The sequence below is a fragment of the Ursus arctos genome, unplaced genomic scaffold, assembly GCF_023065955.2.
Source record: "Ursus arctos isolate Adak ecotype North America unplaced genomic scaffold, UrsArc2.0 scaffold_19, whole genome shotgun sequence".
Taxonomy (NCBI): Eukaryota; Metazoa; Chordata; class Mammalia; order Carnivora; family Ursidae; genus Ursus; species Ursus arctos.
Window position 1 is genome coordinate 49,062,002 of NW_026622863.1, and position 21,584 is coordinate 49,083,585.

The 21,584-nt window shown below is 58.2% G+C and overlaps 2 protein-coding genes across 3 annotated transcripts; one reads left to right on the top strand and one right to left on the bottom strand.

Moving 5' to 3' along the window:
* Positions 1 to 1,761: 1,761 nt before the first annotated feature.
* Positions 1,762 to 17,424, top strand: NPAS1 (neuronal PAS domain protein 1). Of its 2 annotated transcripts, none has more exons than XM_026481989.4 (12): positions 1,762 to 1,951; positions 3,044 to 3,226; positions 3,639 to 3,874; positions 10,556 to 10,629; positions 10,912 to 11,001; positions 12,444 to 12,615; positions 13,946 to 14,094; positions 14,299 to 14,456; positions 14,967 to 15,073; positions 15,381 to 15,528; positions 16,236 to 16,330; positions 16,853 to 17,424. In XM_026481989.4, exons 2-12 carry the CDS (start codon positions 3,105 to 3,107, stop codon positions 17,314 to 17,316), a joined length of 1,815 nt encoding a protein of 604 aa, XP_026337774.2. In that variant the 5' UTR covers positions 1,762 to 1,951; positions 3,044 to 3,104; the 3' UTR covers positions 17,317 to 17,424. The 2 variants fall into 2 exon arrangements, with proteins under 2 accessions (XP_026337774.2, XP_026337775.2); XM_026481990.4 differs by having other exon boundaries at positions 1,763 to 1,951; positions 13,979 to 14,094.
* Positions 17,425 to 17,529: 105 nt separating this feature from the next.
* On the bottom strand, positions 17,530 to 19,927 carry TMEM160 (transmembrane protein 160). The gene is made up of 3 exons (XM_026481995.4): positions 19,693 to 19,927; positions 18,551 to 18,643; positions 17,530 to 17,911 (listed from the first exon to the last, which is right to left on the bottom strand). The coding sequence occupies exons 1-3, from the start codon at positions 19,898 to 19,900 to the stop codon at positions 17,646 to 17,648; spliced, it is 567 nt and encodes a 188-aa protein (XP_026337780.1). The 5' UTR covers positions 19,901 to 19,927; the 3' UTR covers positions 17,530 to 17,645.
* Positions 19,928 to 21,584: the final 1,657 nt, after the last annotated feature.

The window sequence follows — 21,584 nt, forward strand, 5'->3', positions numbered from 1 at the left end:
TTCTCCCTCTCCCTCTGCCTCTTCCCTGCTTGTGCTCTCTCTGTCTCTGTCTCTCTCTCTCTCTCAAATGAATAAATAAAATCTTTGGAAAAAAAAAAAAACATGAGCAGGTTGAAAAGGGTTGCTATCAGGGGCACCTGGCGGGCTCAGTCCATAGAGCATGCAACTTTTTTTTTTTTTTAAGATTTTATTTATTTATTTGTCAGGCAGAGAGAGAGAGCACAAGCAGGGGGAGCAGCAGGCAGAGGGAAAAGCAGACTCCCCGCTGAGCAAGGAGCCTGATGCGGGGCTCCATCCCAGGACCCTGAGATCATGACCCGAGCCAAAGACACATGCTTAACCGACTGAGCATACAACTCTTGACCTTGAGGTCGCCATGCTGGGTATAGAGCTTACCTTAAAAAAAAAAAAAAAAAAAAGTGTTCCTGTCTGCCAGTACACAGGACTGTTCAGAGGTGTGTGCCTCAGTTTCCCCAATCTGTCCAACTAGAGGCAGACCCGTGCCTGGTTGCCCAGGCCTCTCTGGCTGCCTGGCTCTCCTAAGACTCCGTCTTCATGCATTGCATTGGGGTCTCCTAGGAGGAGCTCAGATGTGAGGGTTCCCATCTTTGCACTGGTGGGGGGGAGGAGATAATGTTAGGAGTTAGTTGGACAGTTAGGTAGTCAGGCCCAGGGTCCCCAGTAAGAAAATATGGAAGTCGGGACAGCTAAGATAAAGCAGCACTGACATCCTGTTTTGCAGCTTAGACAGGACCACACTAGCACTGTGTTTTGCAGCCTTTGCAGAAATGACTTCTGCAAAACGTCCTAAAATAAAACAATCAACCACAGAGCGTTTGTCACTATCACGAGCAAGGGGCAGTTAAGACAGAAGCCCCCAGATGTCAGCCCCAAAAGACTATCCCCAGGTAAGCATTAACCTAATCCGTAGACAGATGGTAATCAAAGCCCTGATTGGCACCACTCAGCACACCCTGGTTGCTCAAGAGAGTTCGGCAAAAGAGCTCATAAAAGCCCCTAAACTTAGAAACTGCAGGGGCAACCCTCTCGGGCCCCCTCCCTCTCTGGGAGCTTTGTACTATATTGCTCAATAAACTTTGCTGCCCATCACTCTTTCTAGTCCACCTCTTCATTTTTGGAAGCTGCGTGACCAAGAACCTTGGGCACTAAAGGAATAGAAATCCTGTAGCAGTAACACCCCAGGATCCTGATCTCTGAAGGTCTTCCGACACCTGCGTCCCAGTCCCTGAGAGGGGGTAGGTCCGGACGCCCAAGCCTGGCCTTATAAGGGGGAGGGGGGTCTTGGGTGCAGGGGTCCCCTTCTTGTGGAGGGCATGCTCACACCCTGAAATTCTCTCCTGGGAAAGGAGGGTCTCGAACGTCTGGATTCGCATCCCCGGCGCGGGTACTGAAGGTTAAGTCTCCACCCCGACAGGGGGCTTGGGCTGGGTGCGTGGTTGCCCGCCTTGTCCCGAGGGGCTGCTGGAGCACGGGGTTCTCTTGGGGGAGGAAGGTGCTATTTCCTCCGTTTGGAGTATGGAGACTCCGGTGTTCCCCTCTCGAGATGGGGAAGCTCCAGCTCCGAGGTTCTCATTCTGGTGGGAGGGGGGCCGGACCCCCGAAGCTGCCGTGGGCGGAGAGGACTCGGGCACCGGGGAGGCTCAAGAGTTCCCTCGCCGGGAACCCCCTACCACAGCAAAGGCCGGAGAGGCTGGCGCGGGGCTGGACCGAGGGGGCGGAGACTAGGTGGGCGGGGCTCCGCAGACACCTCCCCCGCCTACCAGCGCGGTCCGCGCGTCTCCCAAGTCTGCGAGGCCGCGGTGGGCGCGGAGAACCGAGCGCCACAGCCCGCGCGCCCCGCCGAGCCCGGCCTGCCCCGGGGTCTATGGGGCCACCCCTCTGCGCCGCCCGGCCGGCCCCACGCCGCGCCCGGAGCCTGCCCCGCGGCCAGGTAAGGGCGCTGTGGGTCCTGCGGGTAGGGACGCCGGGAGGCGGGCAGGAGGGGACAGGGAACTCCTGGGTCCTGAAGAAACAGGGGGCCGCAACTCCAGTGTGCAGGGCGCTAGGGTATCAGGACGCCTGTATCCTGCGGTTGGGGGAAGGCGTACACGGATGTTTGGGTCCCGGAGAAATAGGGGGCTGGGTACCTGGACACCAAGGTCTAGGGCATCTGGGCACCTGGTTGGAGAGGCTTGGAGGCGGCCTGGCTCCTGGGGGCGGGGTGGGGGAGGGAATCCTTAATGCCTAGTCCCGGAGAAATGAAGACCTAATTGAACACGTTCCTGCTTCTGGAGGATCTGAATACCAGGACACCTGGGCCCCGAGTGTCGGGTCCATCCTGCAGGCGTCCTCTGGCTGATGCTCTGGCCACTGCGTCGGGGGCTGTGGCTCTCACGCCCGGGTCTCCGGGAAGGAAGTTGTGGTTGCGGAGATTTGGCGGCCGGGACACATGGCCACACCCCAAGGGCCTGGGGGGTGGTCCCTGAGCAGGGCATAGGGTGGGGTCCCTGCCCTCTGTCCCCCTTACCTCCTTAGCCCAGCCAGGGAAATGGGCGCACCGCGGATGCGGGCAAACGGACTCCTGGGATGGGCTAGGAGAGCGGATCCCCGGGACAGAGGGCTCTGGGGGCAGGAGCCGGGCGTGCCCGGGCCCCGGCGAGGCGCCTGCCCCCCGCCCGCCAGGCTTGGGCATGCTTGGCACGCAGCGCGCGGGCCGGTCGGATCCGTATGCGCGCCGCGTGCGCCTATTGGTATGCGGGAGCCGGCCCGGCGCGGGCGTGAGGCGGCCGCGCTGGCGGGCGGCGCGGGGGAGGCGGCGGCGGCAGCGGCGGAGCACGTCCGCGCCCCGAGCTTCACCTGGGGCCGGGCAGGGTGAGAACAGCGGGCTCCGTCCCGGGGCCTCCGGGGAGGGGAAACTGAGGCACCATCCAGCCCCAGCTCCTTGCTGGGACCCCGAACCCCGCACGGACCTCAGTTTCCCTAGAAGGTCTCCCGGGGGCCCCCTCGGGCACCGAGCGCTGCCTCTGGCTCCTTTCCGCGGCAGGAAACGCGGGTCTCGAGTCGCGCAGGCTGCTCTGAGCCCGCCTGAGCCCGCCCCCGCGGAGATGGCGGCCCCCTACCCCAGCAGTGGCGGCGGAGGCGAGGTCAAGTGCGGGGGAGGTCGTGGCCGCAGCGTCCCGTGGGACTTTCTGCCTGGGCTGGTGGTCAAGGCCCCGCCCGGACCCTGGTGAGCAAAGCCCCGCCCCCCGAGCCGTGGCCCCGCCCCCAAAGGCGTCCTGGGAGAATTCACACTCAGCTTGCTGCCCCGCCCTCTGGAGCTAGAATTTCTTACCCAGAGTAGCTCAACCTTTGTTCTACAAACAACCCCGACCGTGTTCCGTTCCCACCCCCCTTCCTCAGAGTTAATACTCCACATTTAATTTCTCCCCTCTTCCTCCTCCTTCCCCCAGAATTTATTTACACCCCAGGTTGTGTCCCCACGGCCGGGTGTAGAATTCACACGCAGGTTCTGCCCCCACCTCCAGTGTTGAATCCACTTCCCACGTCCCGCCCGGCTCCGAGGCCCCGAGGGCGGGGCTTCCCTAGGCCGTGGACCCCTGCGCGGCCCCGCTGACGCCCCCTCCGCGCCGTCCGCCCAGCCTGCAGGCGCAGCGCAAGGAGAAGTCCCGGAACGCGGCGCGCTCGCGGCGCGGAAAGGAGAACCTGGAGTTCTTCGAGCTGGCCAAGCTGCTCCCGCTGCCTGGAGCCATCTCGAGCCAGCTGGACAAGGCGTCCATCGTGCGCCTCAGCGTCACCTACCTCCGCCTGCGCCGCTTCGCAGCCCTCGGGGCGCCGCCCTGGGGACTGCGAGCCGCGGGGCCACCGGCCGGCCTCGGTGAGTGCGCATGCGCGGGGTGCGGGGGTCCCAGTGCGGTCTCCGGCCAGGCGGCGGGCATGTGAGGTGCCCGCCAGCCCTTGCCCAGTTCCTTGGCCGAGAGGGAGCACGGGGTTGGGAGTCATCCAGACCTTTTGTGTGCCCCAACCGGGTGGCTTCTAGTCTCCAAGCCTCAGTGTGCTCATCTGTAAAACGGGCACACGTGGTAGGGATGATTTCATGAATTCTGGCCCGACCAAGGGCCCCGGGAGCACCAGGGATCCGACCACTAGCCAATGCTGTTATTTTTATTAGGGGAGATGAATCGTTATTATCACAAAGAAGGCCCGCAGCTCCATGGGCAGGACAGAGGGGGAGCCAGCCTGGGCCTCCCCGTCCACTCCTGGGCAAGAAACCCCCTCACTCAGACTTGAGGGGCCCCAGGGGTGAGCACAAGGACTCTGGAGTCTGAATTCCCAGTTTGGGAAAGCGGGAGGGAGACAGTAGAACGTCGCGGGGGAGATGGAGAGCTTCAGAAAGGCTCTCCTGGGTCCCTGTCCCCACTCGGCCGCCCCCCAGCGTTGTGACCCCAGGCAGGTCGCCTGACCTCTCTGTGCCTCGCCCGTGAAATGGGAATCCTGATGAAGGTCCACAAGCACACCCAGGGGGCTGAGATGAAAATCAACGAGGTAACGCGTGTAAAGACCCACGTGCCATCAATATCTCTTAGTTTCAGTGGCGACCTTGCAGAGCTGTTGGGGCCTGTGGTTTATTAAGCAGCTACTGTTCTGAGCCCTCAGGGTCCGGCAGAACACAGACTTGATGAAAGCCCCCCTTGGACAGGCTGACATCCTAGTAGCCAAGACTCAATCACGAAATAGAGAAATGTAATCTACATTATGTAAAAATATAGAAGAGGTGAAACACAGAGATCGCTAGCTAGCCACTTTTATTATAATTCAACTTTATTATTGATAGATCCATGGGGGTGTTGTGTTACTGTTGTTACTTCTGTTTGACGGATTATTCTCTCAACGGTGAGCAGTGAATCGTGTTAATCCGAGGTCGCAGGTGACTGGGCGCCGGGCACCCCAGGCTGCACTCCCCCCCAGAGGAACGGGTGTCCTTAGGGTGAGGTTGGAGGGGCTCCAATTCCCCTCCTGCCCCGGTCCCAGGGGAGGAGGGGGGGGAGAGAAAATAGCATTGATTAAGCTCGCAATAAATCACCATTTAAATTTAAATAATCCGGCTTCCCAGGCGGTAATTAGGCGAATTGACTGGCGCCGAGAGAATGCGGCATTAGCGCCGCTGATTACTGTCATTACCGCGAACAACATGTGTGCCGGCGGGGGATAAACATCTTGTCTATTGTCCCGAACGCGGGAGAGAAAGGAAGGGAGGGGGTGCCGAGAGAGCCCCTCGGCGGCCAGCTCCCCCCCCCCCCCACTGCCTGGCTGGGCACTTGAAGGGGACGGGAGCCCGCTGAGGACATGGCCCTGAGGGGGCAGACCGTGGACTTCACCGCCGCCCCCAGCCTCTACTCCCGGGAGGCACCCCCCGCACCCCCGGCCCAGGACAGTGTGTGCTGGAGGTTCTGCGTAGACTCCCTCCTGTATCCCCAAAAGTAGGAATTTGGAGGCGTCTCCTGCTTCACAGGGTCCCCAGCAAGAGGTCAAGTGCCTGCTTCCATAGTTCCCCCCAGGGGAAACTGAGGACAGCATCTTAGCTAGTCAGAGAGCAAAGCAGGGTGCATCCCACTCTCTGAAGGGGAGGTGCTCCCCTGTCCCCCTCAATTATAGCAAACATGTCCAATGCATGTCGGACTGTGTTGAGCACTGTATACGAATAATACGCAAAACAACCCCCAAAAAACAAAAACCCCCAAAACAACCCCCCCCCAAAAATTGCTTAATCCTCTCAAAAAACATCCGGAGGAAAGCGGTGTTGATTCCCATTTTATAGAAGTGGAAACTGAGCCCCAGAGAGGTGAAGCTGTTTGTGCAAGGTCTCATCAGCCAAGCCTGGGCCCAGCCGAGATTCCAGCTGGCTTCCGAGGGCACCTTCTCAGCCTCCAGACTTGGCCCGTTCGCAGGTCTCTGGGGACCTTGCAGGTCCCGGTCTCCCTCTGGGCCTTGGTCTGCCGTCTGTAAAACAGCACAATGGATATTGAAGTCTGGCCCAGGACCTCTGAGTCCAGGGAGGAGACAGCCTGGGTCTTGCATCAGTGGTCAGCATTCATTCAACACCCGCTGAACGCCTTCCCTGTGTCAGGCCCTGTTCCGGGGACACCCCAGGGAACAGGACAAAGTCTCTGACCTCAAGCGTGGTCCTACAAATCCTTCATGGTAGGCCCACTGCCCCCCACCTCTCTGATCTCATTTTTCTACCCCTCTCACCTCTTCAGCTCCCTCCCACCCCCTGACACACACACACACAGGTTACCTTGCCGTTCTTCAGAGAAACACGTTCCCACCTCAGGGCCTTTGCACTTGCTGTGCCCTCCCGCAGGAATTCCCTTCCCTCCAAATGTCAGCTCTTCAGGAAGTCCTTCCCTAACTACTCTGTGAACACTGACAACACCCCTGCCCCCAGCACTCCCTGCCTCCCTTTCCCGGCTTATTTCTTTCCAAAGCACCTATTGTCATCCCACACTAGTTCTGGCTCTTGTTCAATGTGTCTCTCCCCCATGACACCTTGTTCCCTGAGCCTAGAACAGTACCTGGGGCACTGTAAGGGCTTGCGAAGTACTTGTTGGGTAACTGGAACAGAGTGAGGAGAGGAGGGTTGACATTTTCATTCACAGATCAGGCACAGCCTCTCTGAGGAAGGGACCTTTGAGCGGAGACTGGAAGGAGGTGAGGAAGCAAACCTTGAGAAAAGCTGGAAGAAAAGTCTAGGCCCAGCGAGTAAGTGCAAAGGCCCTGAGGCAGGCAGGAATCAGCTTGCCGGGTGCAGGCCACAATGAGGCCAAGGCATCCAGAGAGGAGTAGGTGAGGCAGGGAGTGGACGGCAGGGACCAGGTCCTGCAGGGCCTTGTGGGCCTTGCTGGGGACTTTGGCTGTTAGCCCAAGTGGGATGGGAGCCGGAGGTGGAGAGTGTGAGGGTAGAAGCAGGGAGCCCAGTGAGGAGGTGAGTGCAAAGGCCCTCAGGCCTGCCCCCAGGGAGCCAGGCTTCCCTCTCCCGACTAGACTAGCGAATCTCTCTGGGGCCAGTTGAGAACAGGAGGTGACCAGACCCCTAAGACCTGGGAGCAGCTTCTCCCCTCCGCCTCTCAGTCCCAGCTCTGTGATGACAACTGGGACAGTTTTCCTTCTCGAGCAGTCGGGCTCCAATGAGAAACGCAGCAAATGTTTGTTGAATGAGTGAGTGATGGTTGGGGGTTTGGACGTGAGGAGGGGGCAGATCTGAGTGCAGTAAAGAGCCGCTTGTGGAATTTGGGGGACAGAGGAGTTGAGGCATTGGCGGGGAGAGGCGGGAACTCAGGGGGAGGAGTCTGGGGAATTGGGTTTGGGGAGGAGGCGGTGGGGGGTGATAAGACACATCAGTCAGTGAGGGGGACCGACCCCAAAGCTCCCGTCCCAACGGGGGAACAGCAAGCCCTCCCCCTGCGCACCCCCCATCCGACATGCCCATTAAGGCTGTTAATTGCAGCCGTTCAGTCTGACCTGGGCTGATCCTGTGAGCGGGAAAATGAAGGAATTAGCAAAAATGACAGGGGAAAATTGCGACAATTAGCAGGCAGCATTGTTCCTGCCTGTCACCCGGCTGGTTCGCGCTGCATCTCGGGGGAGGGGTCCCCATCACCCCCCCCCCCCATTTATTGTTCCTGGAGCTTCAGCCAGGGGTGGGAAAAGGGTGCGAACAGCAAGAGGTGCTCCTGGGAGAAGGAGGCGTGGCCAAGACGTGGGGGGGCTGGGGGCGGGCGGGGGGGGGCGCGGGGGCGGGGTTTGGCCGCCTGGTGTTTTGATGGTCTGGAAATAACAATAGTAATCACACTATTAATACTAATCCCGGCTCTGCGTCTGGGAGCACCTGGCGTGTGCCAGGCGGGTGCTGGGCCCTTTCTGTTCCTTAAGCTGACTGAATGCTCAACCAGCCGGTGAGGTCAGTGCTCTTTGCAAAGCCACTTGACAGAGGAGGAAACTGAGGCACAGAGAGGTGAAGGGACTGGCCCCAGGGCACACAGCCACGGAGGGCCAGCCCTGGGGCTTGGCACCAGACCTGGTGACCTTCAAGGTCACTGAGTCCCCTGGCTCCCCAATCCGGACATAGGGCCCCTTGGGAGGTGGTTCTCTGCAGGGTCAGGGAGACGGTCCTGGGTGGGAACAGGCTCCGACCCCCCCACCCCCCACCCCTGCTCCTGCCTGTTGGGAGCTGGGTCAGGGGGCTGGGTCTCTCTTTGCCCTTGGTCTCATTTGCCGTGTCCTTCTGTCACCGTCTTTCTCTGTATGTCTCTGGGCATCTCCTGTCTGTTCTCTCCATCTTTTTACATCTCTCAGTCTTCATCTGTCTCTGAATTTCTCTGTGTCTACATATGTCTGTCCCTATCTCTTTTAAAACATTTTTTTAAGATTTATTTATTTGAGGGCATCTGGGTGGCTCTGTTCATTATGCATCTGTCTTCAGCTTAGGTCATGATTCCAGGGTCCTGGGATCGAGTCCCGTGTCAGGCTCTCTGCTCAGCGGGGAGCCTGCTTCTCCCTCTCCCTCTTCTGCTCCCCGCTCCCCCCACTTGTGCTCTTTGCTCTCTCTGCCAAATAAATAAAATCTTACAAAGAAATAAAAGATTTATTTGAGAGAGGGAGCAGGGGGGAGGAGCAGAGGGAGAGGGTAAGAGAATCCCAAGCAGATTCCCCTCTGAGCTCAGAGCCCCATGAGGGACTCAATCTCATGAGCCTGAGATCATGACCTGAGCCAAAATCAAGTTGGATGCAGGGCCCCTGGGTGGCTCAGTTGGTTACGCATTTGACTCTTGATCCCAGCTCAGGTCTCGATCTCAGGGCTGTGAGTTCAAGCCCTGAAGTGGGCTCCACACCGGGCATGGAGCCTACTTAAATTAAAAAAAAATAAATAAATAAAGTGTACAATTCAGTGGCACTCAGTCCAGTCACAGGGTTGTGCAACCATCATTCTATCTAGTTCCAGAACATTTTCATTGCCCCCCCCAAAAAAACCTGTCCGCATTAGCAGACACTCCCCCCCCCATCCACCAGTCTGCTTCCTGTCCCTATGGATTTGCCTGCTCTGGACAAGTCATAGAAACGGAATCACACAGTGTGGGTCCTCTTGTGTCTTGCGTAATGTTTTCACATTTTTTTAAAGTAGGCTCCACACTCAGTGTGGGGCTCAAACTCATGGCCCTGAGATCAAGGGTCCCATGCTCCCCCAGCTGGCCAGGCACCCCCCCATAATGTTTTCAGAGTCCGTCCGCATTAGAGCACGTGTCCCCGCTTCGTTCATTTTTCCTGGCTGAATAATATTCCGTGGTAGGAATAGAGCACGTTTTATTTATCTGTCCGTCAGTTCATGGACTTCTGAGGTGTTTTCACCCTTTGGCTGTTAGGAGTCATGCTGCTGTGAGCGTCCGTGTACGAGTGTTTGTTGGAACTCCTGTTCCCAGTCCTTTGGGGGTATACACCTAGGAGAGGAATTGCTGGGTTATGTGGCAGGTGATTCTATGTGTGGCTTTTTTTTTTTTAAGATTTTATTTATTTATTTGAGAGAGAGAGCACTAGAGAGAGAGCAAGAACGAGTGAGGGTCCGAAGAAGAGGGAGAAGCAGGCTCCCCGCTGAGCAGGGAGCCTGACGCAAGGCTCGATCCCCGGACCTGGCGATCATGACCTGAGCCAAAGGCAGACGCATAACCAGTGAGCCACCCAGGTGCCCCCTCTATGTGACTTATTGAGGAACCTCCATACTGTTTTCCAGAGCGGCTGCGTCATTTTCCACTCTCACCAGCAATGCACAGATTCCGACATCTCCACATCCTCGCCAGCATTTCTCTTTGATTTCTAGTCATCCTAGTGGGTGTGAGGTGACATCTCACTGGGGTCTTGGTTTATTATTATTATTTTTTAAGATTTTATTTTTAAGGAATCTCTACACCCTATGCAGGGCTCGAACTCACAACCCTGCGATCAAGCCACCGGCTTGACCGACTACCGGGCGCTCCTGTTTGTCCTTTTTCCGTCCAGTTCAATGTCCTTCTGTCTTTCTCGATTCCTTTATACCCCTCTGTATGTCTCTCTGTCCATCTGCTGGTCTGTCTGGCGTCTTTGTCTCTCAATATCTGTTTCTCTGGCTCTGTCTTCCCTTCAGTCTCCTCTCTGTCCCATTCCCATCCTTCACGGCACTGGCGCATGAGATAATTCTTTATTAGTTTCTTGCAAGTTGTGTGTTCGCCCCTGGCCTGGGTGCCTCCGTGAGGGGAGGAGCGGGCTGTCGGGGGCACTTCTGTGCCCCCAGCACAGGGCCTGCTGCACAGCTGGAGCTCAGGGAGACTTTCTGAATGAACAGGGGGATGGACGGCTCCCCACTTCCTCTGCTGTCTCTCTGTCTCTGTGCGTCTCAGCCCGCTTGGGCCCCTTCCACCCCTCCCCACGAGCCCAAGTTCGATGGCTCCAGGACTGGGGGAAGAGAGGGAGATCTGTAGTCTGGGGGCCTACCAACAGGCCCCGGCCTCACCCCTCCCTGTGTCCGCAGCCCCAGGCCACAGGGGCCCCGTGGCATTGGTCTCTGAAGTCTTCGAGCAGCACCTGGGAGGACACATCTTGCAGGTGAGGCCCCCGCCCTGCCTGCTGCTCCTTGCTGCCACCTGGTGGCCACCTCCGGAGAGCAGCACGCTTTTCTCCAGCATCCAACCCGTGGGAGCATCAGGACCGGGCTCCCTCCTCCTGCCTGCCCTTTCCCACGGCCACAGAAGCATCTCCCCCGCCCCCCCCCCCCAGATTAATCCATCCTAGGTGGAGATCCAGATTTCAGAATCTCTGAACACTTACCTGCTGGACAGACAGATGCCCAGCCCTCCTCTCCCCTCTCCCTATTTCTCCCCACTCTAGTCGCTGGATGGCTTCGTGTTTGCCTTGAACCAGGAAGGGAAGTTCCTCTACATCTCCGAGACCGTCTCCATTTATCTGGGTCTCTCACAGGTAAGGGGCCCGCGGCAGGCTGCCTAGACTGGCTCAGCCGCTTGCTGGCCATTGCATGCATGCCCTCCCTCTCTCTCCTGGCCTCACCATCCCAGCCTGAAAAGTGAACCAGATCCATGGTTCTCAAAGCGCACCCCTGGGAGCCCCGGGAGGCTCCACCTGACAGGCGGAAGGGAGGGTTATGAAAGTAACAGGTCAGTTTGCTGAAAGCAGATCAGCAGAAAGATCCATTTGTCGATGGGCGTTTGCCAAATGCGCCATATTTGCCCAGACTTGCTTTTTCTTAACAATTGTAAAGAATTGCAGCCATTTGTATTGGGAGGGCTTGGGTTTTGCCAACTTTGGAAGATTTTCTGTGGTGTTTCAGTGAACTGGCTTGCGTTTTGTCTTTATTTCCGCCAGCTGTTTCTGCCCCAGCTCCTGCAGCTGGCACTGAGAGCTAAAAGCAGAAACCGAAAACCCCCATCCCTGGGGGGCCTGGCTCCTGGTGGCATTCTTAGGCCTCCCCAATCCATTCAGCACAAATTGCTATCCTCTCATCACTTTGACAAAGGTTTTACCAAATGGTAAATTTAGAAAAAGCCCGTGCTCGGTGTTTGGCCTTTGTGAGCACCTTTTCAGTGCGTTGTTGGAGATGCATAGAGGAGGAAGACCCTGGAGATGGGGAATATGGACAAGAGGAATAGGGGGAGGAAGAATGGAGGAAAGGCTTGCAGCTGGTGCAGGGAAGGGTTGGAGGAGGAGGAGTTCAGAGGCATGAGGGACAGAGAGAAGCATGTGATCCCAAACTCAGGGGCATTGGGAGCACTGGGAGGTTTCTGAGGGGTGGGGGATGGTGGGATGAGTAACTTAGTAGGGGTATTTGAGTGGATACTGAAAGCCGGAAGAGCAGGGAGGATGCTGGGGCAGGCACATGGGGGGGGGGGGTAAAAGATGGGGACCTGGACTGGGGGAGGTGTAGAGCAAAGGGGGACTGCTTTGAGAGATTTGGGGGTGAACTGAATGGTAATCTGTCTGAAAAGTTCTAACTCTTTAAAGAGTGCAAAAACCACTGCTTGTATCCTGATCTCCATGGCTGCTGGGATATTCTGTGATTCGTGTCGGGGCCCAGTTGTTTGCTGTGTGCGGTGGGAGTTGGGCAAATGGAGGCTATGAGAAGCAGGCTTCTTTTAGAGTAAGCAGGTGCAGAAAATCCCTAATGATAACCGGGTTTGAGTGAGAAGGCTTAAGAGTCTAAGTTTGTATCTCCTTTAAAAAAGGTTAAAAAGTGGGGGGGGGGGAGGAAAAAAAGGGTTAAAAGTTTAAAAAGAAATTCTAGTAAAAACACAAAAGTGGCTTGAAGCACGCCTGCCACGTAGGCGAGTGAGTCTGAGGCTGAATCCCGGGCGAGTGACTGCGCGCGCATCTTACCCGCCCTCTGCGGTCCCCTCTTCCGCCGGCAGGTGGAGCTGACGGGTAGCAGCGTCTTCGACTACATCCATCCCGGGGACCACTCCGAGGTGCTGGAGCAACTGGGGCTCCGGGCCCCGACCCCCGGGCCCCCCACCCCGCCCTCCGTTCCCTCCTCTTCCTCCTCCTCGTCTTCCTCCTCGCTTGCGGATACCCCTGAGATCGGTAATTCCAAGGGCCCCCGAAGAATGCGGCCTAGGGTAGGTCAGGGACACCTGGTACACGGTATCCAGCCATGTGTTCTTTAAACAAAAACCACTCTCTTTCGAGCTGCGCAAAGCAAATTTTTGTAAAATGATCAGAGGCTAAACCGAGGCAACAAGACTCGGCTCCCTGAGATTTGTAAGCTGCCTAAGAGTGCCTGGCTCCCCAAGATTTGAGCTTTAGAAAGACCCCTCTGGCCACCAAGTGGAGATGGGTGCCTGTGGGTGACAGCTGGAACCCGGCTTTGGTAATAATCAGCACGCGCTCACTGGGCTTCACAGGTGCACAATCTCACTGAATCCTAATCACAACCCCACAGGCAGGAACTATCATGATCTTCATCTGGCACAGGTGGAAACTGAGGCACAGCACAGAGAGGTTAAGTTAATTGCCCCAGGTCACACAGCTGTCAGTGGTTGATCTGGACTCCAGCCCAGGTTTGTCTGGCTCAGCATCTGTGCTTCCAGGCCTTCTCTCCAGTGGAAATTTCCACTCCATGTGGGAGAGGGAGGGGGTTGGGAGATTACCCTGAAAGTTCCTTTTAGCTCTGAGATGTTGGGGGCCTAGAGGTTAACTTTCCTGTAAGTAGGATTTTCTTATATTGGGTTTGCTTAATACGAAAAGCATCTGAGCTATCAGTAGAGCTTGCAAGCTTGGGAGATGTTTGTGACACACACAAGGGTCCACTGGGGAGTGGGATTATGTTTGCACCAAAGATGAAGGCACAGGTTCGTCTGGGTGTGGGCAGTTGTAAGACTATCACGAGATTTATAGAGCAATCTCTGTTTGTGGGTCTTACTGCTCTGTGCTGGGGAGGGCTGGGGACAGAGTGATGACAGCAGCCCCAGCCCTACCCCTGGGCTCACAGTCCAGGTGGGCAAGACTGACCAGTCCCTTGAGAATGAGGATGCAGAGTGGTCAGGGCTGGGGTGGGAGACCCCAGAGGGACGCCTGACCCAGCCTGGAGGTCAGGGAGGGCTTCCTGGAGGAAGAGCTGTCCCACCTGAGACCTGGAGTTTGTAGCTAGAGATGGTGTCAGCGGGAGACAGTTCTTGCCAAAGTTTTAGGCCCAGATGAGGAGCTGGGCTTTATCCCAAGGGTCCTAGGGAGCCATAGCAGTTTCAGGACAGGGAGGGACCGGGTTATATTTGAGCTTTAGAAAGACAGGGCTGGCTGCCGCTCAGACGGGAGGTTGGTATACGACTTCAGTGAGGTTGTGTAACCATTAGGCTGTGGCCGTGACCCTGTCTGGCTAGCTGTACCGGGGGGCCCATGTGTGTTTCTGTCTCAGGACCCCAGAACCTTCCTTCACTCTCCACCCCAGAGGCCAGCGCCGCCGAGGTGCCTCCCTTCTCCCGGGACCAAGAGCGCTCCTTCTTCATCCGCATGAAATCTACCCTCACCAAGAGGGGGCTGCACGTCAAGGCCTCGGGGTACAAGGTGAGTACCCTTCTGACGCTGGAGTCCCCTCGCCCACCTGGGGGAGAGCTCCCGCATTCCCGCCAGCTCTGTCCTCGAGCCCTGGCCCCTGTGGGTGCCAGCCGCAGCTGGCCGGGTCATGGTCCTTCTGCCCGTGTCCCCTACCCACCCCCCCACCCCCCGGCCTCGCCAGGCCTCTCCTGCAACCCTGCCTGCCGCCTCCAGGTCATCCACGTCACGGGGCGCCTTCGGGCCCGCTCCCTGGGCCTTGTGGCTCTGGGCCACACGTTGCCCCCGGCCCCACTGGCTGAGCTGCCGCTCCACGGACATATGATCGTCTTCCGTCTCAGCCTGGGTCTCACCATCCTTGCCTGTGAGAGCAGGTACCGGGGTTGGGGGCCGAGGCGGGCGGATGGGGCCACGCGGGAGAGCTGGGGCTGCGGGCAGTCAGAGCCGTGCCGGGGAGCCCCGGGGGCGGAAGAGCGGAGAGGGCGGAGGTACTGGAAGGAGGCGGCCGGGGCGGGGCCCGTGGGACAGGGGCGGGGTTTGCCCTAGCCCCGCCCCTTCTGCGGAGCCCCTCCCCTGCCGGACCCTCTTTGTCTCCCCGCCTCTCCTCTGTCTCCTGCCCCACGCAGTGGGGAAAATTAAACGGTGAAATCGTCCCCGTGCTCTGAGCGTCTTCGGGGTGCGTGCCACCTGCCTGAACGCCCATGGCCACCCTAGGAGGGACACTAGTATTACACTCATTTGACCAAGGGTTAAACTGAGGCCCAGAGCACTCCAGCATGGGGTTTTATACCCTGGTGATTCCAGAACCAACCCTGCCTCTTGTCCTCCACCCCCTGGTCTCAGACCCCTTCTCACCTCCTCCCTGTGTCACCCGCTGCCCTCAGAGTCAGCGACCACATGGACCTGGGGCCCTCAGAGCTCGTGGGTCGCAGCTGCTACCAGTTTGTCCACGGACAGGACGCGGCCAGGATCCGCCAGAGCCACCTGGACCGTGAGAAGCCCTGTCTCCCAGCACCCCTGGCCTGAGTGCCCCCATGCCCTGCACCCTGAGCCACAGCTCAGACGTGGGGTGGGAGGAAAGGGGCTGTGATGTCTCTCTGACCCCCCTTAAAAATCCAGAAGGCCCCCCGTGCCCGGTTAGAGCTCAGTCCTTCTGACTCGCTCTCTCTCCATCTCCTTCTCTGTATCTTTGCCCTTGTCTCCTCCCTACCGTCACCCTCTCTGTCCCTGTCCTTCTCTCTCGCCCCATCTTCCGGTCTGCCTGTCTCTGTCTCGGCCCACCCCCGGGCTGGGCCCAGTGCTGGACAAGGGGCAGGTGATGACTGGTTACTACCGTTGGCTGCAGCGGGCTGGGGGCTTCGTGTGGCTGCAGTCCGTGGCCACCGTCGCCGTGAGTGGGAAGAGCCCCGGGGAGCGCCACGTGCTCTGGGTCAGCTACGTGCTCAGGTGAGGGCTGTACCCCGTGCCCCACAGGGGGCTCAGAACCCCTCTACAAGACTCTGCCGTCTCTCCCCAGCTTGGGGTGGGGGCTCCTCTTGGGGGGGGGGGGGCTTCTCAAAGAGGACAAGCCCAGAAGGGTTTGAAAACAGGAAGGGGACAGGGGGACAGTGAGAGGAAAGGCCCAGGGGTGGGGTGACCTTGCTTGTGGGGGGCAGAGAGGAGTGAGGAGGCAGCTTTGAAGTGCCCTCAGCCCCAGGCAGAGGGTCTGGACTTGATTCTGGGACACGGGGGAGCCATGGCAGGGTTTAAGGCTGGAGAGGGTCACGGTCACGTCTGCTTTGTGGAAAGACCCCTCTGGCTGCTTTGAGGGACTTCGCGGGACACGACAGGGGCAGGTCCCGGGGCAGATCTGGGACATGACGGGCAGTGCGGGTGGCGGAGGGGAGGTGGCTTCTCACACCCGTGTCTCTGGCTTTGTTGGGCCTGGACTGGGGCTCCTGAGAGGAGCAGCAGTCTGAAAGGAAGGTGCTGGAGGGAGATGAGCTTGAGGTGCCCAGGGGACGCCCAGGTGGTGACATCCAGGGGGGCTGCCCAGGTCTGGCCTCGGGAGCCAGGGCTAAGCTGGGCTAGAACCCAGCTTGGAGTCTGGGGTTCCAGGGATGAGCCCTAAGTACCATGGGGTGGGGGCTCTACCCCACCTGTCTTGTCCCCAGCCAAGCCGAGGGTGGCCAGACCCCTCTGGATGCCTTCCAGCTTCCGGCCAGCGTGGCCTGTGAGGACGCATCCAGCCCCGAGCCAGAGCCCACAGGTGAGCCCCACCTCCCACCTCACCCTGGGAAGCTCGAAGGAAAGGGGTCTCTGGGACCCAAGCTCTCCAGTCTGGAAGCCTCTGGCCACGTGTGGTGACTGATGTTAAACTAAAAATGAAAGACTGACTTTCTCGGTCACCGTTACCACATTTCAAGGACTCAGTAGTCTCATGTGGCCAGTGGCGAAGGCCCTGGGCCACCCAGATATGGAACGTCATCAAGGTAGTTCTGTTGGACCACACGGGTCTAGACCAGGGTTCGACAGCCTCCCCTCTACTGGTATCTGGGGCCAGATCATTCTTGGCTTTGGGGGCTATCCTGTGAGTTGTAGGGTGTTTAGCGGAATCCCCAGCCTCCACCCTAGCTGTGGCAACCAAAAATGTCTCCAGACTGCCGCATGTCCCCTTGGGGAGAAAATGGCCCCACAGGTCCTGACCCCTGAGCTCAGCTTCATTTCACAGATGGGAAGACTGAGGGCTGTGGACGCACAAACCAGCGCCCTTCATATCTCCCTCTTCCAGAGCCAGAGCCTCCAGTGGAAGGGAAGCAGGCTGCCCCCCTAGACAAGGATGAGGCCCCCCGGAGCCGGGGCAAACGCATCAAAGTGGAGCCTGGCCCAGGGGAGGCTAAAGACCCGGAGGACAGTGGGGACGAGGAGCCGTCTAGCCACCCGGCCCTGCCACGGCCCGAGTTTACTTCTGTCATCCGGGCAGGGGCCCTGAAGCAGGACCTGGTGCGGCCCTGGGGCCTGGGGCCTCCCGGGGACCCCCCACCTTCCCTCCTCCACGCAGGCTTCCTGCCCCCCGTCGTGCGGGGCCTCTGCACGCCCGGCACCATCCGCTACGGTCCCGCGGAGCTGGGCCTCATGTACCCGCACCTGCAGAGGCTGGGCCCGGGCCCCGCTCTCCCCGAGGCCTTCTACCCCACCCTGGGCCTGTCGTACCCGGGGCCCACGGGCACCAGGGTGCAGCGGAAGGGGGACTGAGTACTGGAGGGCTGCCTACAGAGCCGGACCCTGAGGGACGGGTGGGGCCCCGAGGGCACTGCCGTAGCAGTGTCGGCAGCCCAGAAAATTAAACACCTTCTCCCCCTCTGTGGCTCGGTCTCCGGGAGCCTCGGGGCTCCTCTCCTTCTCTTTCTCCTTCTTGGTTACCTCCACCTGCCTCGGCTGGCTCCCACGCCCGCCCTTTCCCCTGCCCTCCCCGTCACAGGAACCACCACTGGGAACATGGAGCGGGCGAAGGGTCAGGTTTTAATGTCCCGGTCCTCGGCCCCGGCCGGCCAGCGCCCGGCCACTCCCTGTGGCCCAGCCACTCACTCTGGCGGTGGCCGGCCTGCTTCATCGGGGCCTTCGGCAGCCGCTGTCCCGTCGTCCTCGGGCACCAGTTCCACATCCAGCTCCAGCTGACCCATGTAGAGCCCGACGGCACAAGCCCAGAGCAGGCCTACAGCCAGCACGGCCCCGACGCTCGCCGCCGCGCCCCCCAGCGACAGCTGCATGGGTCCCCGCAGCGCCGCCAGGCCCACCACATAGGAGCCGCCGCCCCACACCACGCACAGGCCGCCCAGCAGGAAGAAGCCTGTGAGGGGGAGAGGGTGGGAGGCTGCAGTCAACAGGAGGGAGGGCCTGAGCTCCCGAGCCGGGACTGCCTGCAGGGGGGTGGCTGGAGGCCCGGGTCTGGGAGCCCGATGACCCGGGGACCAAGGTGGCTCAGGAGACTGAGGGGGAGTTAGCAGATCGGGCAAACCTAAGGTCAGGGTAGGGGTCAGTACAGAGCCAAGCTCAGGGGCATGAGGTGTCGGGGGGGGGGTCCAGGACCAGAGGAGGAGTGAGGAGCTGGTGTGAGAGCAACAACAGGGCTGGAGGGGCGGCAGCAGGGCCAGTCTGGGGCTGGGCCAGCATGAGGGGCTCAGTCGGGACCCTCACCTTTGTTGACAAGTCAGATGTGAGGGCGCAAGGACCCCCAGCCCTCCCCGGGGCCACCCACACGGGTGGTCCAGTGCCCGGGAAGTAGGGCTGGGTGGGTGGAAGGTCAACACAAGTGAGGGTGAGGTGGCTTCTGGGGGAGGGGAGAGTGAGGGGTTCTGCACTATGGGGAGGTTGGGATGGGGCAGGGAGGAATCTACACCCATGGGGGAGGAGGGCAGCTCTACCTCCTCAGTGGGGGACCAGGTGCCCACATTTCCTGGTGGGGGCGGGGGGGGGGGTCTGCACTCACCATAGGCAGCTTCCCGACCCATGTCACTCTGCATGAAGGAGATGACCCCGATGCCTGATGCCAGGAGGCCATTGCGGAACCAGGAGAGGAAGGCTACAGGAAGGGAGGGATGGGGGGAAGAAATCAGCATCAGCCCAAACCCTGCCCCAAACCCCATCTGCCCAGACGGTGTTATCCCACCGTGCCATCCCACCCCAAATCCCCACCTAGTCCTGGGGGCCCTCCACCTAACCTTATCCCCCCACCCAAGCTCTGTCTAGCTTCCATCCGTCTCTGAGCCCTCTCCCCCAACCCCACAGCACCGAAGATTCAAGACAGTCTGCAGAATCTAGGAACCAAAACTGCAAGACCGAAATCTGAGGACAGGCAGATCCCAGGAGGTCATCCTGGTCAACGTCCCACCCCCATCTATGCGTATCCCCGCTCCGGGACAAACTGTTCCCTCACTTCAGATCTCTCTTTCCAGTCTCCCCCTTCAGTTTTCCTCCAACGCCAACGATCAACTATCTGCTTGTGTCCTTCCTTGCTGTTATTTCCATCCATTCAAGTCCCTTGTGGAGTGCTGACGGGCTAGTCAGGGTTAGAAACCCCACACCCTTACCCCAGCCTCTACCTACCCTCTCCGCATGTGAGGCCCCTCCCCCCCGCAGCCTGGATCACCTGGCCCTCCAATCAGCCCCGAGCTTTTCTTTTATTGGTTGTTCCTCCCTCCAATCCGGAACTCGCCCCTTCTTCGGTGGGGATCCACACTCCCGCCTAATGCAGAGTGGTCGCCTCCAAGCTGAACTGGCTCCTCCAACGCGGACCCCTCCAGTAGGCAACTCCCCCGCCCTTAACCCTCTCTGGACGCCTCTCTCGCCCAGGCAGTACAATTTTATAAGGCTGCCTGTCCTAGCCCGAGCAACCTCTCCAATTCCTACTGCACCCCACTAACCGGACACACCGTCCCATCCGCAAGCCCTTCTTTGCGGACAGACTGCGCTCTTGCAGCAAGCGCTTCCCTGCGCTTACACGAAGCCCTTCTCGCTCCGGAGCCCCGGCCCTGTTTCCAGCAGGAGCCCCTCCCCCACCTCCCACTCGCGCGCCGACAGCTCGTCTATCTGGAACACCCTCTCCCATCTGGGCCGACCCCAGCCTCAGACCTGTCTCGTGCGCCTTCCGAAGGAGCCAGGCGTCCGCACGATCCAGTTCGGACACGGGGGGTGGAGAAGCCCCGGCGCGGGGGCCGTGGCCGGGGGCGAAGGACCCCCGGGCACCCCCGCTCCGGGGCCGCGGAGGCGGCAGCAGGGCCCCCCGGAAGCGGAGCCGGGCCAGTCGGGCAGCCCGAGCCCACCACCAGCCGCCTCCCATGGTTCGCACTACGGCCGCCGCTCACCGCCCCGCCCCTGCGGGCTGCCCGTAGGCTGAAGAATACGTCACTCAGGCACGGCGGCTTACCCATTGGTTTTGCGAGCGTCACTCAGGGCTTGCCCCCACTGTCCAGTGGTCCAAACGGCGGTGGTTCCTCCTCTGTCATCTGTGCCGGTACTGCGCGTCCCACCTTGCTTCTGCTACCGGACTACGAATCCCAGCGATCATTGCGCTCATAGAAGGCCGGTCTTCAGAAGCCGGGGGCAAGATACCTGCTGGGACGTGTAGTTTTTGTTAATAATTTTAATTCTCATGGCCAATAAACAAAAAACAGAACAAAACTCTGCTTAATGTAGAACCTTAGCAAAATCTCGAAGAGTCAAGAGGAGAAAGTAAAACTCAACATTAATCCCACTAATGAAGTTACTACTAATACTTTGTTGTACTCCTGCCCCTTTTCTAGGTAAATGTAAAACAAGGTGCCGTTTGACAAATTAACTTTTTTCACTTAACAATAAGTCATGAACATTGGTGACATCGAATACTTTTCACAGCATAATTTCTTATATTAAAAATATTACTGGGGTGCCTGGGTGGCTCAGTTGGTTAAGCGTCTGCCTTCCGCTCAGGTTATAATCCCAGGGTCCTGGGATCGAACCCCACATCAGGCTCCCTGCTCAGTGGGGAGTCTCTGCCCCTCCCCCCGCTCATGCTCTCTCTCTCTCATTCTCATACAAATATATTTAAAAATAAAATAAAGATATTACAGATATTACTTATTTTGAACACAGTCCAAGATGCAAAAGATACAAAAGGGTTTAATGAAAAGTAATTCTCACCCCATGCTTCAGTCAACGATCCCCATCCTCCATTCCACGGCATAAAGTTTAATGGTTCATACCGATCCATTATCCATAGGTACCACAGGAGATCCCTAAGTTGTTTCCAATTTTCCCTGCTATAAACAATTGCTGTTTCCTTTTAGGTTCAAACTTATGTCTGAGTCAGGATGGACCTGATCCCACTGGCAAATTTCAGCAGTCGGCATCTGCCCCTGGGTCCACACATGGCTTTATATATCCCCTTACTGTACTGTGTGGTAATGATCGCTACACTTATCTGTCTCTGCCAATAGGCTATGAGATTTCAGTCCTTGACTGACACATCTCCATGCCCCCCAACCCAATATAAGTAGGGGATTTGGTAAATAATAATAGCAAACATTTACCAGTGGCTTTCCCTGTGCCAAGAATTGTGCTATGCACAGTCTGTGCATGGTGTCATTTAATTCTCATTGTAACCCTAGGAGTTACAAAGTAGAATGTTCCCTCTTATAGGGAGGGAAGTGTGAAGTAATACAAGTTGATGTTTATTGGGCACTAACCGCGTGTCAGGCACTGTGCTCTTGCTTTACGTGGATATTCTCATTAAATCTTCAAAATAGAGGTGCCTGGGTGGCTCGGTCTTGTTCTCAGCTCAGGTCTTGATCTCAAGGTGGTGGGTTCAAGCCCTGTGTTGGGCTCCACACTAGGCATGAAGCCTATAAAAAAATCAATTTTATGTTTACATACTATCAGGAAACAGTTGCAAAATGAAATTGAAAATAAGTTCCTTTACAACAGCATCAAACCCAAAAATACTTGGGAAATATTTTAACAAAAGATATGTAAGATTTCTACACTGA

Bases quoted from the DNA above. Each gene is read 5' to 3' on its own strand.
- TMEM160 (XM_026481995.4), bottom strand. From the start codon at position 19,900: ATGGGAGGCGGCTGGTGGTGGGCTCGGGCTGCCCGACTGGCCCGGCTC. The intron at 18,644-19,692 runs GTCTGAGGCTGG...CCCTTCCTGTAG, and splicing joins TCGGAAGGCGCACGAGACAG to CCTTCCTCTCCTGGTTCCGC. The intron at 17,912-18,550 runs GTGAGTGCAGAC...TCCCCCTCACAG, and splicing joins GGGTCGGGAAGCTGCCTATG to GCTTCTTCCTGCTGGGCGGC.
- NPAS1 (XM_026481989.4), top strand. From the start codon at position 3,105: ATGGCGGCCCCCTACCCCAGCAGTGGCGGCGGAGGCGAGGTCAAGTGC. The intron at 10,630-10,911 runs GTGAGGCCCCCG...TCCCCACTCTAG, and splicing joins TGGGAGGACACATCTTGCAG to TCGCTGGATGGCTTCGTGTT. The intron at 15,529-16,235 runs GTGAGGGCTGTA...TCTTGTCCCCAG, and splicing joins TGGGTCAGCTACGTGCTCAG to CCAAGCCGAGGGTGGCCAGA.